Source organism: Meleagris gallopavo, chromosome 1, assembly GCF_000146605.3.
Source record: "Meleagris gallopavo isolate NT-WF06-2002-E0010 breed Aviagen turkey brand Nicholas breeding stock chromosome 1, Turkey_5.1, whole genome shotgun sequence".
Lineage (NCBI taxonomy): Eukaryota > Metazoa > Chordata > Aves > Galliformes > Phasianidae > Meleagris > Meleagris gallopavo.
Genome location: NC_015011.2, coordinates 135,242,460 through 135,254,349, shown reverse-complemented (window position 1 = coordinate 135,254,349; position 11,890 = coordinate 135,242,460). Strand labels below are relative to the sequence as shown.

At 39.4% G+C, this 11,890-nt stretch overlaps 1 protein-coding gene across 1 annotated transcript in view; it reads right to left on the bottom strand.

Moving 5' to 3' along the window:
- COL4A2 (collagen type IV alpha 2 chain) overlaps positions 1 to 11,890 on the bottom strand; it is a 141,113-nt gene that overhangs the window by 24,070 nt on the left and 105,153 nt on the right. The window contains exons 18-26 of the mRNA XM_010728555.2: positions 10,830 to 10,931; positions 10,270 to 10,425; positions 8,434 to 8,526; positions 7,991 to 8,157; positions 5,292 to 5,364; positions 5,098 to 5,204; positions 3,081 to 3,282; positions 2,298 to 2,357; positions 1,433 to 1,495 (exon numbers count right to left, since the gene is read on the bottom strand). Coding sequence (XP_010726857.1) covers positions 1,433 to 1,495; positions 2,298 to 2,357; positions 3,081 to 3,282; positions 5,098 to 5,204; positions 5,292 to 5,364; positions 7,991 to 8,157; positions 8,434 to 8,526; positions 10,270 to 10,425; positions 10,830 to 10,931 — 1,023 coding nt within the window. The remainder of the gene's footprint in view (positions 1 to 1,432; positions 1,496 to 2,297; positions 2,358 to 3,080; positions 3,283 to 5,097; positions 5,205 to 5,291; positions 5,365 to 7,990; positions 8,158 to 8,433; positions 8,527 to 10,269; positions 10,426 to 10,829; positions 10,932 to 11,890) is intronic.

Here is an 11,890-nt window from a genome sequence, read left to right as displayed (position 1 = left end):
AAAAAAAAAAGAAATACAAGGCTAGAGGTTAGATCTAACCATCCTAGAAACTGCATACAAATTAAATAGCCTACATACTATTTTTGTAATAGTGGAGGTTTATAGCTTAGGTAGTAAAATAAGAGCTGTGCCCTAAAAATGCGTTGCTCTGGCACTGAGCTCATATAACTGTTTTTTAGCACCTCAAAAACTGCAAACATCTTGTAAAATTCTTTTTTTTATGTTTATAAAACTGTATTATATACATATATTTTCATGCAATAGCTTTATTACACGAGTCTCATCAATTCATCGCATTCCAAGATCCAGATTTTTTGGTCAAGTTCCTTTAAAATAACCCTCATGCAATACTTTGTTTTTCTCTACTCCCCTGCTCCCTGCACTCTTTCAGTTCCCAGCTCAGTCTTGAAGGTCAGCAACATGCTTTAACATTTTAAGTGCTGTTGCTTAGCATCATCATGAATTACAGCTCAGTTTATTAGACTGAAAGTAAGTTTCTCTCCACTTCTAACTATAACAAAAAGGAAAGTATCACTTGAATTTTGATACTTAGTTTTCAGAATTTCTATTGTTTAGCCATCAATTTTTGCCATTTTAGCTGCTGGACTTCTTGTTTGTTTGTTTTTTGGTGAGTCATATACAGAAACCTTTCAAAGGCCAGAATTAAGAAGCACATAAATAGCCAGTGCAGCATGAAAAGCATTTTCTGAGTGCAATACAGAACTATTGTTCTCTCCCTTATATGAACAAAAACTTCTCAGAAAGCAATTAGAAGGAAAAATCTTAGGTTTTTAGGACTCAACAACAAATTCTAGAACTACTCGTACCTAAATGGCATCTTCGTTTTGTTTCCCATCTGCAATAACTGACTTTCATTCATTCTGCTCATTCTCATTCTAATTAAAAAGCCGTATTAGAGAAAGAATGGAGCAGATGGGGAATGGAGCCACAGTTTACCACATGTTTCAGCAACTCATTATGTGACGTTAGTTGGTGTTAACATGTTGTGCCAAACAGTACTAAGACAAAGGTTTTGTTATGTAACAATGTTTATTTTGCAAGCATTTTATTTGTATGTTTCCTACAGAAAACAAGCATCTTATTCAACAGTAGCTATACAGGTCCTGCCAGAGTTCAGAAAGCATTTGGACAATGCACAGGATTTGATTTTTGGGTTTGGAGCTGTGAGTTGAACTCAACGATCCTTGTCGGTCCCTTCCAACTCAGGAAATTCTATGATTCTTTGATTCAGGAGCATTGCAGCCACCAAGGCTGCATGCTGCTTAGACCTCTGCCTGTTTCAAGTCAACTCTTTCCTCCACTGGCCTTTCTAAAACACACTGTCCACTAAGTTGCAACTATGTTAGAGTTGGCAAGATCTCTCTCAAAACATAGTGTATCTGTGAAAAAAAAGGTGAAAATAAAACATTACCTGTGGCTCCTGGCAGCCCTGGGTTGCCTTGAGATCCCTTTGGTGGCCTCACACAGCCTCCACCTGCCAAGAAAGATGTTTAGTCACAGCATGTGTGCTTACATGCTGTCTCTCATCAGTGCTGTGCCTGCAGTTAGGATAACACTCTCAAAGCAGGTGAATGAAATCAACAGGAGAAATCCCAATTTTAGAAGTTTTATTCTTCATTAAGAAAACAGCAACAATGCAACACTGGTTATGGGTGGCATTCTTCAGGGACCACTCATGCAGAGCTCAACTCCAGTAATTTAATCAAGAGCCGCTCTTCTGCCTATTTTACAGAGACTATGGTGGTGGCTACTTTAGCTAGGCTGGTGTGGGAAGGCTTTTTCAATGTCCTGGACAGCTGTATTACCAGAACAAGGGAGACACTTTGTTTTCCCACAGCCAATTTATACCACCTAATACATCAAGTCAAATTACGGTACAACTGAAGGTCCTTATTTTTTATGTGTCAGATTGCATTGAAACTCCTCACTCAGAGTTCTTCCAAAAGTTTCTTATATTCTCTTTGGAACTTCGTTTCTTGCTCTGTTGCTTAATTTTCATGGTAATCATTATTTTATCACAATAAACACAACAGGAGCAATTAAACAAAGAATTTCTGGATTGTAGAGGTAAGACTGCAAGAATTTTAGAAAACATTCAATTCGATTAACTCACTTTAGAGCTATGTACTGCATATGCATGGTTATTTGTGACCTGAAGTTTAAATAGTTTACAATTAATAGCATTCAAAGCAGTCATCAGAAAGAAAGTATGAAGTTATAACAGCCACATAAAACTTAATGTTAAAATACATTCTAGCCATTTGTATGTTCAGTACCTGACCATATAGGATCAGTTGCATCTCCTCTAGGAAAATCTTCAATCACCTGCCCACAGTCTATGAGCAAAGAATAAGAAAAGATAGTTATCATTTAAAAGAAAAAAAATCTAAAAAGCTTTCATTTCTCAAGAAAACATCTATTACAACATCAGATATATGTTATTTTATGCATTATGCATTGGAGAAACCGTATACAACAAGAACATTTGAACTCTATCCATATATTAATTACAGCCTGCATTAGGAGCCTATATGTCACATGTACTGTGGGGGATTGACATGTGCCTGTTTTGGCTTGTATATTCTGCTAGGCATCTTGAACTCAAGCAAAATCCTCTAAGTCTGAGCTTTTGTGAGCACAGCCCTGGCAATCTTATGCAAGAAGGGGCTCAGATAGCTGCAAAGATACCATGAAGAACTCTAAAGGACAGATAAAGGATTTTCTCTGCTCAGTTAAAAGACGAAGTTGGGTGGAGAAGAACAGAGAAAACCACCTGTAAGTAATCTAAAGGCAGAACATTGCTCCATTCCCTGCATTTGCTTAAAATAAATAAGATTCTAATTGCTAACATCAACACATTCCCTGATGCTATTTCAATACCTTAAATGAAACTACTTTTTAAAAAAGATTTCTGGACATTTAATGAAGGCAATCCCTTTCACTCATATAATCCTCCACCAAATGCTACATTTTCAACATTGTTTCGGAACAGATGCTGTACACACAATTCAATAATGATCTCACAAGGATTTGATATAAGATAGAGAAATTGTTCTTACCTATTTGGCCAGGCTCTCCTGGTGGACCAGGCAGACCTGGAATCCCAGGGTTTCCTTGTGTTCCATGATCACCTGGAGGACCACGGTATCCTTTTGGACCAGGAAATCCTCCACCTGGCAGGCCTGTTTCTCCTGGAAAGCCCTTCGGGCCTAATTCTCCTGGATAACCAGGATCCCCGGGGAGACCTCTGATACCATCACCCTGTGGGAAGTAGGAAATGAATATTTCTGCCTTTGCTGCGAAAGAAACAAAACTCAGAGTTGAACTACTCTCGCAGAATCATAGAAACACCAAGGTTGGAAAGGACCTACAAGATCACCCCGTTCAACCACCCACCTTTCACCAATAGTTTTCACTCAACCATGTCCCTCAACTCATCATCCAAACTTGAACACCTCCAGGGTCAGTGTCTCCACCACCTCCCTGAGCAGCCCATTCCAGTGCCTGACCACTCTTTCAGAGAAATAGTATTTCCTAATGTCCAGTCTAATCTCCCCTGGCACAGCTTGAAGCCATTCCCTCTAGTTCTATCACTAATTACATGAGAGAAGAGGCTGACCCCCAGCTCACTATAACCTCCCTTCAGGTAGCTATAGAGAGCAATAAGGTCTCTCCTGAGCCTCCTCTTCTCCAGACTGAACAATCCCAGCTCCTTCAGCTGCTCCTCATAAGGCCTGTGCTCCAGATCCCTCACCAGCTTTATCACCCTTCTTTGAACACTTTCTTGCAGTGAGGGGCTCTGATGAATAACATCTTATAGGCAGCTATTTCTTATGTATTGCATCCCAGCTTTTTAAAGCAAAATTGCAAATACAATATATTTGGAATAATCAGACATTATTTTAGACCCCCACAGCAGAAAAGGCATGGGAGAAGCACTGTTAAAGGGAGCATTCCCCTAAAAAGGCTGGCCAATGAAGAACATATGGGAAATATGAGTCGCTGCTGTAGACAGCCTTACTACCCTCTCTGAAATGCTGTGAGTGGACATGGGGGAAAGCATACACATCACTAGAGTGCATGAAAGTTAGTTCTGGTGTGGCATTTAGTTCTTAGATCTTGACAGAAGCTGACATAAAATTGTGCCCAAGTGGGCAGATTTTTCTTGGTCTGTTACTCTAGTGATGTTACTGCAATATTAAATCAACATCTTTAGAACATCACCAGAAAATGTTCCCATCCACAGATTTAATAAGCACCATTTTTATTAGTAGTAAAACCCACTGTAGGCCACACTGGATGACAAAGCTCTGGTCCATCCTTGTATATGATGCAAGAACCCAGTGGTGGAAAACAACATTTGTGATAGGTGATGAGGTATTATCAAGCATGTAAATAATGATGTCACCTACATTTTGGGGATGGAAACTGTTAACTCCCTCATATCAAAATGCCACACACAATCTCTAGATAATAAACCACTAATTATCACAAATAAACCACTTATATAAAAGTGGCCTAGATGGGTTATATAGTACCACTTTTTTATTTAAATAAAATTGAAATAAATAAATAAAAGTGTAAGGTGGTTCTAAAGAATCTGAGAGTAAAATTGATATTTAGTATATCAATAATCAGCAAGGCCAGTTCAGTTGTGCATCACCATCTGTGTGTGAAGGGCAGCCTAATGATCATTAATCCTCAGAATTAAATGCATTAGTAATTGAGTGTGGCGGAAATAATTTAGGGCTTTGTTTCCAAGTTGGACAGAATGATGTTGGATGTTGTGGGAGATTGTGTGAAAGACCTTACAGAAGTCCAGACATGGTGTCAGTGGCTCTTCCTTTGTGCAGTGATGGAGTCATGCCATCATAGAAGGCCACAATGCTGTTCAGACAGGACCTGCCCTCGGTGAAGCCATACTTGTTGTCATGTATCACCTGCCTGTATTCCATGTGCCTTAGCAAAGCTTCCAGGAGGATCTGTTCCATGATCTTCCCCAGCACAGAAGTAAGGCTGACAGGTCGGTAGTTCCCTGGGTCGTCCTTTCTTCCCTTCTTAAAATTTGCTACTTACCGGAAGGCCAGGCAGTCCTGGTAAACCATCTAATCCATCTCTGCCTGGGAAACCATCTTCTCCTCTGATACCAGGAAGTCCAGGATCTCCTCGGATTCCTTTGGTGCCTAAAGCAGACCTTTCATTGGGAGACTGCTCTCTCACAAAAGGTATAAATAATTGCAAAATACATGTGACATGAATTTTTACTCTACCTTTAGTAGTTATGTATATAGAATCTCCCTTTTCTCCTTTTGGTCCAGGAAATCCTTCTTGGCCCGATTGTCCCTGGCATTACACAAATCAGAAAACAAACAAACAAACAAAAAAACCCTCAAAAACACAAAATAAAACCACTTAACAAATAATTACCCAGATTTGTGTTTCCACTGTCTTGCTTAAACAAACAAGCAAATCACGACAGTAACGCTTTCTTACTACTCTCTGTATGATTTCCTCTTCAATAATCCTATTCTTGTGCCTGAATCCTTATTAACTTACTTAACGCCCATATAGCATGGTAGGGGTGCTTCTACATGAGGATAGCATTAGGAGGTCTGTGGCTTATCATAAGATCAAGTCTTGTAGATGACTACAGCTGGAGAACTGCATGAGAGAAAATGTAGTAAATTACTTATTGTTTGCCAGGAAGGAAATTGCTGTAAGCAACACTTTGGCACCATGGTAACAAAACTCTGTTATATTTACCTGCATTTTCTCTTTCCCAGTCTAAAAAGATGACAGCTGCATGGCTGGCAATGGATTGTGATTCACAGCACCATTGTAGGGTTGAAAACCAGCAATTTTCCTCATTTATGAGAGGAAGGAACTTAGGCATAGAGCGATTAAGTGAAGTACCCCAAACCACAGCCCCATAGGATAGATTTTGGTTGAAAGGGACAGCTGGAGGTCCCCATTCCAATCTGCTGCTCAGAGCTACAGCAGGTTGCTCAGGGCCTTGTCCAGTCAAGATTTAAAGTCTCCAAGGAGAGAGATTTCCTCTCTTGCTAAGGTAAGCTGTGATGAAGCTAAGGATGAATCCTTGGCATTCCTTGGTATAGTGCACGATTCTCCTCAGCAGCCCAGCTGAAAATGGCACTACTAGATTTCTCCACAAGAGCTCTGAGTCACCAGACTGAATGCATGGGAGATGCCAAGGGCTCAACATTACAGATTCATTTAGTGCTGATTGTTCTAACCCAGTTAGCTTTAGTTCTGAAAAATCATATTCATGCACACTAAAATATAGGCCACTATGTTTTCCCTATCTTCGTCTTACTGAATTTCAGTGCACACAATATATGAAGAGAATGTTTGAAGCATTTATTTTTTATCCGAAATACTCCTTTGCCATAAATTACTTAATTTGATTTCTTTTCCATCGCTGTCTTTCATTGGCATTTTCCAAGCATTTCTTAGGTGAAAAGCATGTGTGGAAATGGAAAGTCATCTCAAGAATATAGGTTCACACTTCTATAAGTCTAAAGTGGGAGACCAAATTTGAGTAAAAGGATCGTATTTTACCTGTTTGTGTTTACCTCCTGCATTTCAGTGAAGCCACATCTATATATCCCTGTAGAGATTCTTCTTTTGGACAATGGTTTTTATAGGCCAAAAGAAATCTCAAAAACTTAATATAATACTGAATTATGTCACTGACTGTACAACTGCAGAAATTTTCAGCAATAGCACTGCACTGTATTATGTTCACTTTGTTGCTTTCTAGGTTTAAATGTGTATCATGCAACTTAGCACACGAGTGTTTTCAAAATGGCTTACAGCTATTTCTAATTTCTTTTTCTCCACAGAAAAGAATGTCCATTGCTTGGAATATATATGTCTATGTTTACATTAAGTTCACATAGATCTGATCTAAATTAAATATATTGATTTTCTATAAAGGTAACTTGTTGAATGTGTTAAGAAAATTATGGACTCACTTCTGCTAAGAATATGGACTAAGAATAATTAAAATACTTTGTTTTATGGTGAATCTGTGCCAGACCAGAAGTTGAGATAAAGTCAGAGCTTTACTGCTGAGTATTCTACTATGATATGACATGTCTATATGTGTCTTAGGTCTACAGTAACTTAAATTCTGGGATGAAGATAATATAATTATTATCATTTCAAAGGCAAAAAAAAAAATTGCAGAACTTGTAAAAATTAACCAAAGTTTCAACAATGAACATTTCAAAATGTGTCTTTTTTCCCTGACTCACAGAAAATAGAACTTTTATTTTCTAAAAAAATCCAAACTCTAACTAGTTGCAAGTAATTTTTTTTTTTTTAATTGTTCAGAAACCCAAAATTATTGACTGAAAGCATTTTATTTGCTCTGACATCTCTACACAAACCAAATCAGTTTTGGGGTTAGCTTAACTAAAATCTTACTCTAAAATCTTGAGTTTCAATTGTGAGAAAACGTAAAGCAGTTGGGATAACACAAAATATAGCACCTTTAGCAGTAAATAACAAGTGAGTACTTACTAGCAAAACACTCTTATCAGGGTTGTTGACAGTGTTTTTTTAGGAAAAAATTATGTATTTCTAACCAAGAATCTTACATTTAATATTCTAACCAAGAATCTTACATTTATTAGAAACAATTTGAAGGAACTAATTAAATTGTTTCCCTTCATAATCACTGCTGTAGTTTTGCTGAAACAGCTTTGTTTAAATGGAAAGTGCATTTTAGATTATGTGGAAATCTTTTGCTCTTCCCACAGTAAACTATTTTAATTCCCATCTTAGCAACTTTTAGCTCTTGGTATTTTGCAGCAATCTGAAAACTATGGAGGTGGCACAGAAGAAAAAAATTGTATTTTTCATCATTTTTTTTCTCATGGAGAATAGCTGGTTTTTATTTGTAGTAGATGTACAAAACTATGCATTAAAGAAATAAGTATCTCACTTTTGCTCCAGCGTAGCCAGGAATACCATGTGGACCTTGATCACCAGGTTCTCCTTTTCTCCCAGGCTGGCCAGGGGTTCCTGGAAAACCAGGAGGACCACGGGGGCCAGTAGATCCCCTTCTGAGTTCATCACTTAGAAGGCATTTACTGCAGTCACCTTCTTCGCCTAAGGAAGTGATTGGAAAGAGAAGAAAACTGTCACAACAAACACTTCAAACTGTATCCTTTATACACACATATATACCTCAAGTATTTGAGAAAATCGCTTTTTTTTTTTTCTTAGAAAGAAACTAAATCAGTTTTTACTTGTTGTGTAAGCCTCAGATCAAATTCATTGGTCCCTGAGTATGTCATAATTAGACTTAATTAAAACTTAGAACAATGGAAGTTTTACACAATGCATAAAAGCAGATTATCTTTTGACTTATTTATTATAACCTACCTTTAGGTCCTCTTTGTCCTCTTGGCCCAGGAAAACCTTGTGCACCAGGTCTACCTGGTGTCCCTTCTTGTCCTTTTAATCCAAAGAGAGAACCTAGAAGCACAATAGAGTAAGAAGATAATGTACTGTAAATTAATGTACTGCTTCTCCTCATTCCACCTTATTCAAGTTGGACTATGTCTCTCCTTTTCTGTTTCTCCTAAAGTCACCGACTGTCTAACTCAGATTATTAAATTCTCTTTTCTTGTTTCTTCCCCTCGTCACAGCTTCCCAAACCCATTCTCAGTAACTTCCATTTGTGTGTTAATGGTCCCTTACCATCTCACTTATCCAAGCTTCATCTTCCTCCCTCTTTGTACTAGTACAGCCACCTACTTCAGAAGCCATTTGCTTGTCTCTGCATTCCCAAGCCTTACTTGCTTTCATCTGCTAGCAAAGAATTCATATTTTCTATTTCTCAGCATTGAATGTCCACCCAGACCAGCTTGCCTGGATTGTTGCTCCCTCTGGCCATGACTGCACTGCAGAACTCCAGTGACCAGCAACTGGCTGGAGGCCGTGGATTTCCTTGTCTGGAAACTAGCATGAGGGAATGTCTCATGTCTTATTTTGGTATGATTATAGGACATGGCCTTGACACATATACAGTCCCAGGACCTAAGTCTGCTACTGTGGATATGACCTTTGAAACTTCTGGTAACAGCCTCCTATTCCTCATTACTTCTTTTCCTGCTGTGGTAGATGATTCTATCCATTCTTTGGTCTCTTCACCCTTAATTCCTTTGTTTCAAACTCTCGGCACAACACAGTTTGCAGTACCACAGACCACCTGCTCTGGATTACTTCCTGCAATCCTCTTCTCCACTCCTGTTCTTGCACTGCTGTGTGGTGCATTTCACAGATACAAAGTGTAGTCTGAATTAGAACTGGCCTCCGGAAAGCACCTCCAAACAGGGCTAACCTCACAATTACACCAGTTGCTGAGGGCCTTATTCAGCTGAGTACTGAGTATCCCCAAAGATGAAAAGTCTACAACCACTCTGGGCAAACTGTTCCGCCATCTGACCACAGATGTGAAAAAGTTTTCACCGAGTGAAAAAGTTTTTCCTAACATCTGAGCAGAATTTCCCTCGTGAAAACTTATGAATGTTCCTTCTTGCCCTGCCACCTGTACTGCTCAGTCAGTGCGTCTGGTTCCATTTTCACTGTGACCTCCTGAGAGAGAGGTACACAAAAATAGCAGTAAGATTCCTCTTAGCACTTTTCTTCTCCAGGATAAGGAAGGAACCCAGCTCTCACAGCCACCCACTCTATGACTTCTGCTTCAGATCCCTAACCATCTGGATGACCATTTGTAAGACTTCTTTTAGAATGCTAGTATTCTTGGACTGGGGAGACAAAAAAATAAACTTTTCCACAACTTACCATTTTAACCTCTGTTGCCTAAATTCAACATATACAGTCAGTGTCCTTCATGCCAGACCCTTCTCAGTCTAGCACACTGGAGTAAGTAAGAGTACTGGTACATATAATTCATTTGAAACTTGAGCTGTGAAAATTACTTTTACCAGAGCAGAATGCAAGTCTAAGAATAGAATGCTCATATCTCTCCACCAACCCAAAACAGACCTCTTTTTCAAATTTTGCCAGGAATGTCTGAAAGTTATGCAAAACCTTCTTCCATCAATGAGCATACATCACTTCTATCCAATGTGTCTTTCCACCACCCACTCTGTTTCATTCCCTCTATCTACTTTTTCACTTTGTCTTGCCAACTGTTATCTTTAAAATAAGCAATGATGTTCCTGAGTTCTCACCATCTCTTCTTGCACTTACCTGGAGTTCCAGGGGGACCAGGTGGACCACGGGGTCCTGGTTCGCCATGTTTACCTGGAAACCCAGGTGGGCCCGCTTGATAAGCAGGAGATCCTTCTTCACCTTTTTCACCTTTTGGTCCTATCTCTCCAGGTAAGCCTGGCTTATCTGCGTCTCCTGAAACAGAACCAGGGAAGAAACTCAGAAGAATTTCTTACCAGTACTGCACAAAGAGCTATAAGGTAACAGAAGGGACCGTTCCTATAATTGCATGTAGGAAGCAGGGAAAAATGGAGACGTGTTAGTGTACAACAAAAAGTGTAACCGCACTTTTCACTTGGGCAAATCAACAGTTGGTACTGAAGCAAGGTTCTGCCGTCATCTCTACCTCAGTTGTTTTGCAAAGACTCACTGGGGCCAAAGCAGGTACATCAAATGCACCTTTCGGTTTTTGCTACTGCAGTTAGTTACTTACCACACTGCACTGCATATTTCACCACTGTACATGCATTTTCTCCACCTCAATCCCATACCAGTTAAAACTTGTTAAATTGTTGGAACAAGTGTTACTGGGATATTACCATCAGAGAATCCTGGAATACCAGGCAGCCCACGATCACCCTGCTCTCCTGGTTCTCCCTGTAGTCCAGAAGCACCTGGAAAGCCTGGATCGCCTCTTACACCTGAAAGACAACCCCAGTACCACAAAACATGTTAGTGTGATGCTGTTTGTGACCCATACATGATGACCTGTGGTACTCTTCAGATTGCTTAACTCCTAAAATGCTTAAATTAGGAATTTCACCTGCTTTGAATATTACAATTCACTATTATTTCTTAAAGGCAGCTTTAGAAATACAGAAATGTGGTACTTCATGCTGTCGTAGTGCAAATAAACAAGTATATCAGAGAGATTTCTGTAAAGTCCTAATATCTGGAAACTGAGCATACCCTGGAACAGGAATGGTGTAGAGCTGAGAAGATCTCTCAACTCTTTCCAGTATGCTCCTAGAACTGCACTTCTCCTGATGAGCTTTCTGAGGATAACCCCTCCTTTTTCCTACAAGAATTTGCCATTGTAACAATGTTTGAAATATGAGTTTTGCTCTGCTCTACTGTACCAGAAGCATCTACTTTGGCCCAACTATTGCATGAGGAAAGTATTGTCCTTTTGTCAAAGGCACAGGATATTCCATCACCCTGTCTGCTTCCTCCTCTCTCCACAAAGCCTCTCCTGCTCCTAAAGGCTTGGCAGGTGTTCTGAGTGATTTAAACAGTGTTTACATGATTATCCATTCTCTCCAGGAGGAAGAGAACTATTCACTATTGCCAGATGCTCTTGCATTCAATAAGACTAGAAAACTCTACAATGTAAGGATGCAGCATGGTGCAACATCAAGTGATCATCCTTCCTACTAGTGCTTTCCTAGGAAGTTTTGGCCTTTGCAAACTTTTATCACTTTCAGTGTGTTTCTAGTCTGGCCAAGCAGATCCACCACAGCCGTACAGGGCAGCTGGCTGTGAGCCTGTGAGCACTACAAATGATCTCTGCATTTTATCCAGAGACTATGAAATAAGACCCAGAACACAGACTCTCCTTTTCTTCTTTTCACTGGACACTTTTTTCTTTCTTTTTTTTTTT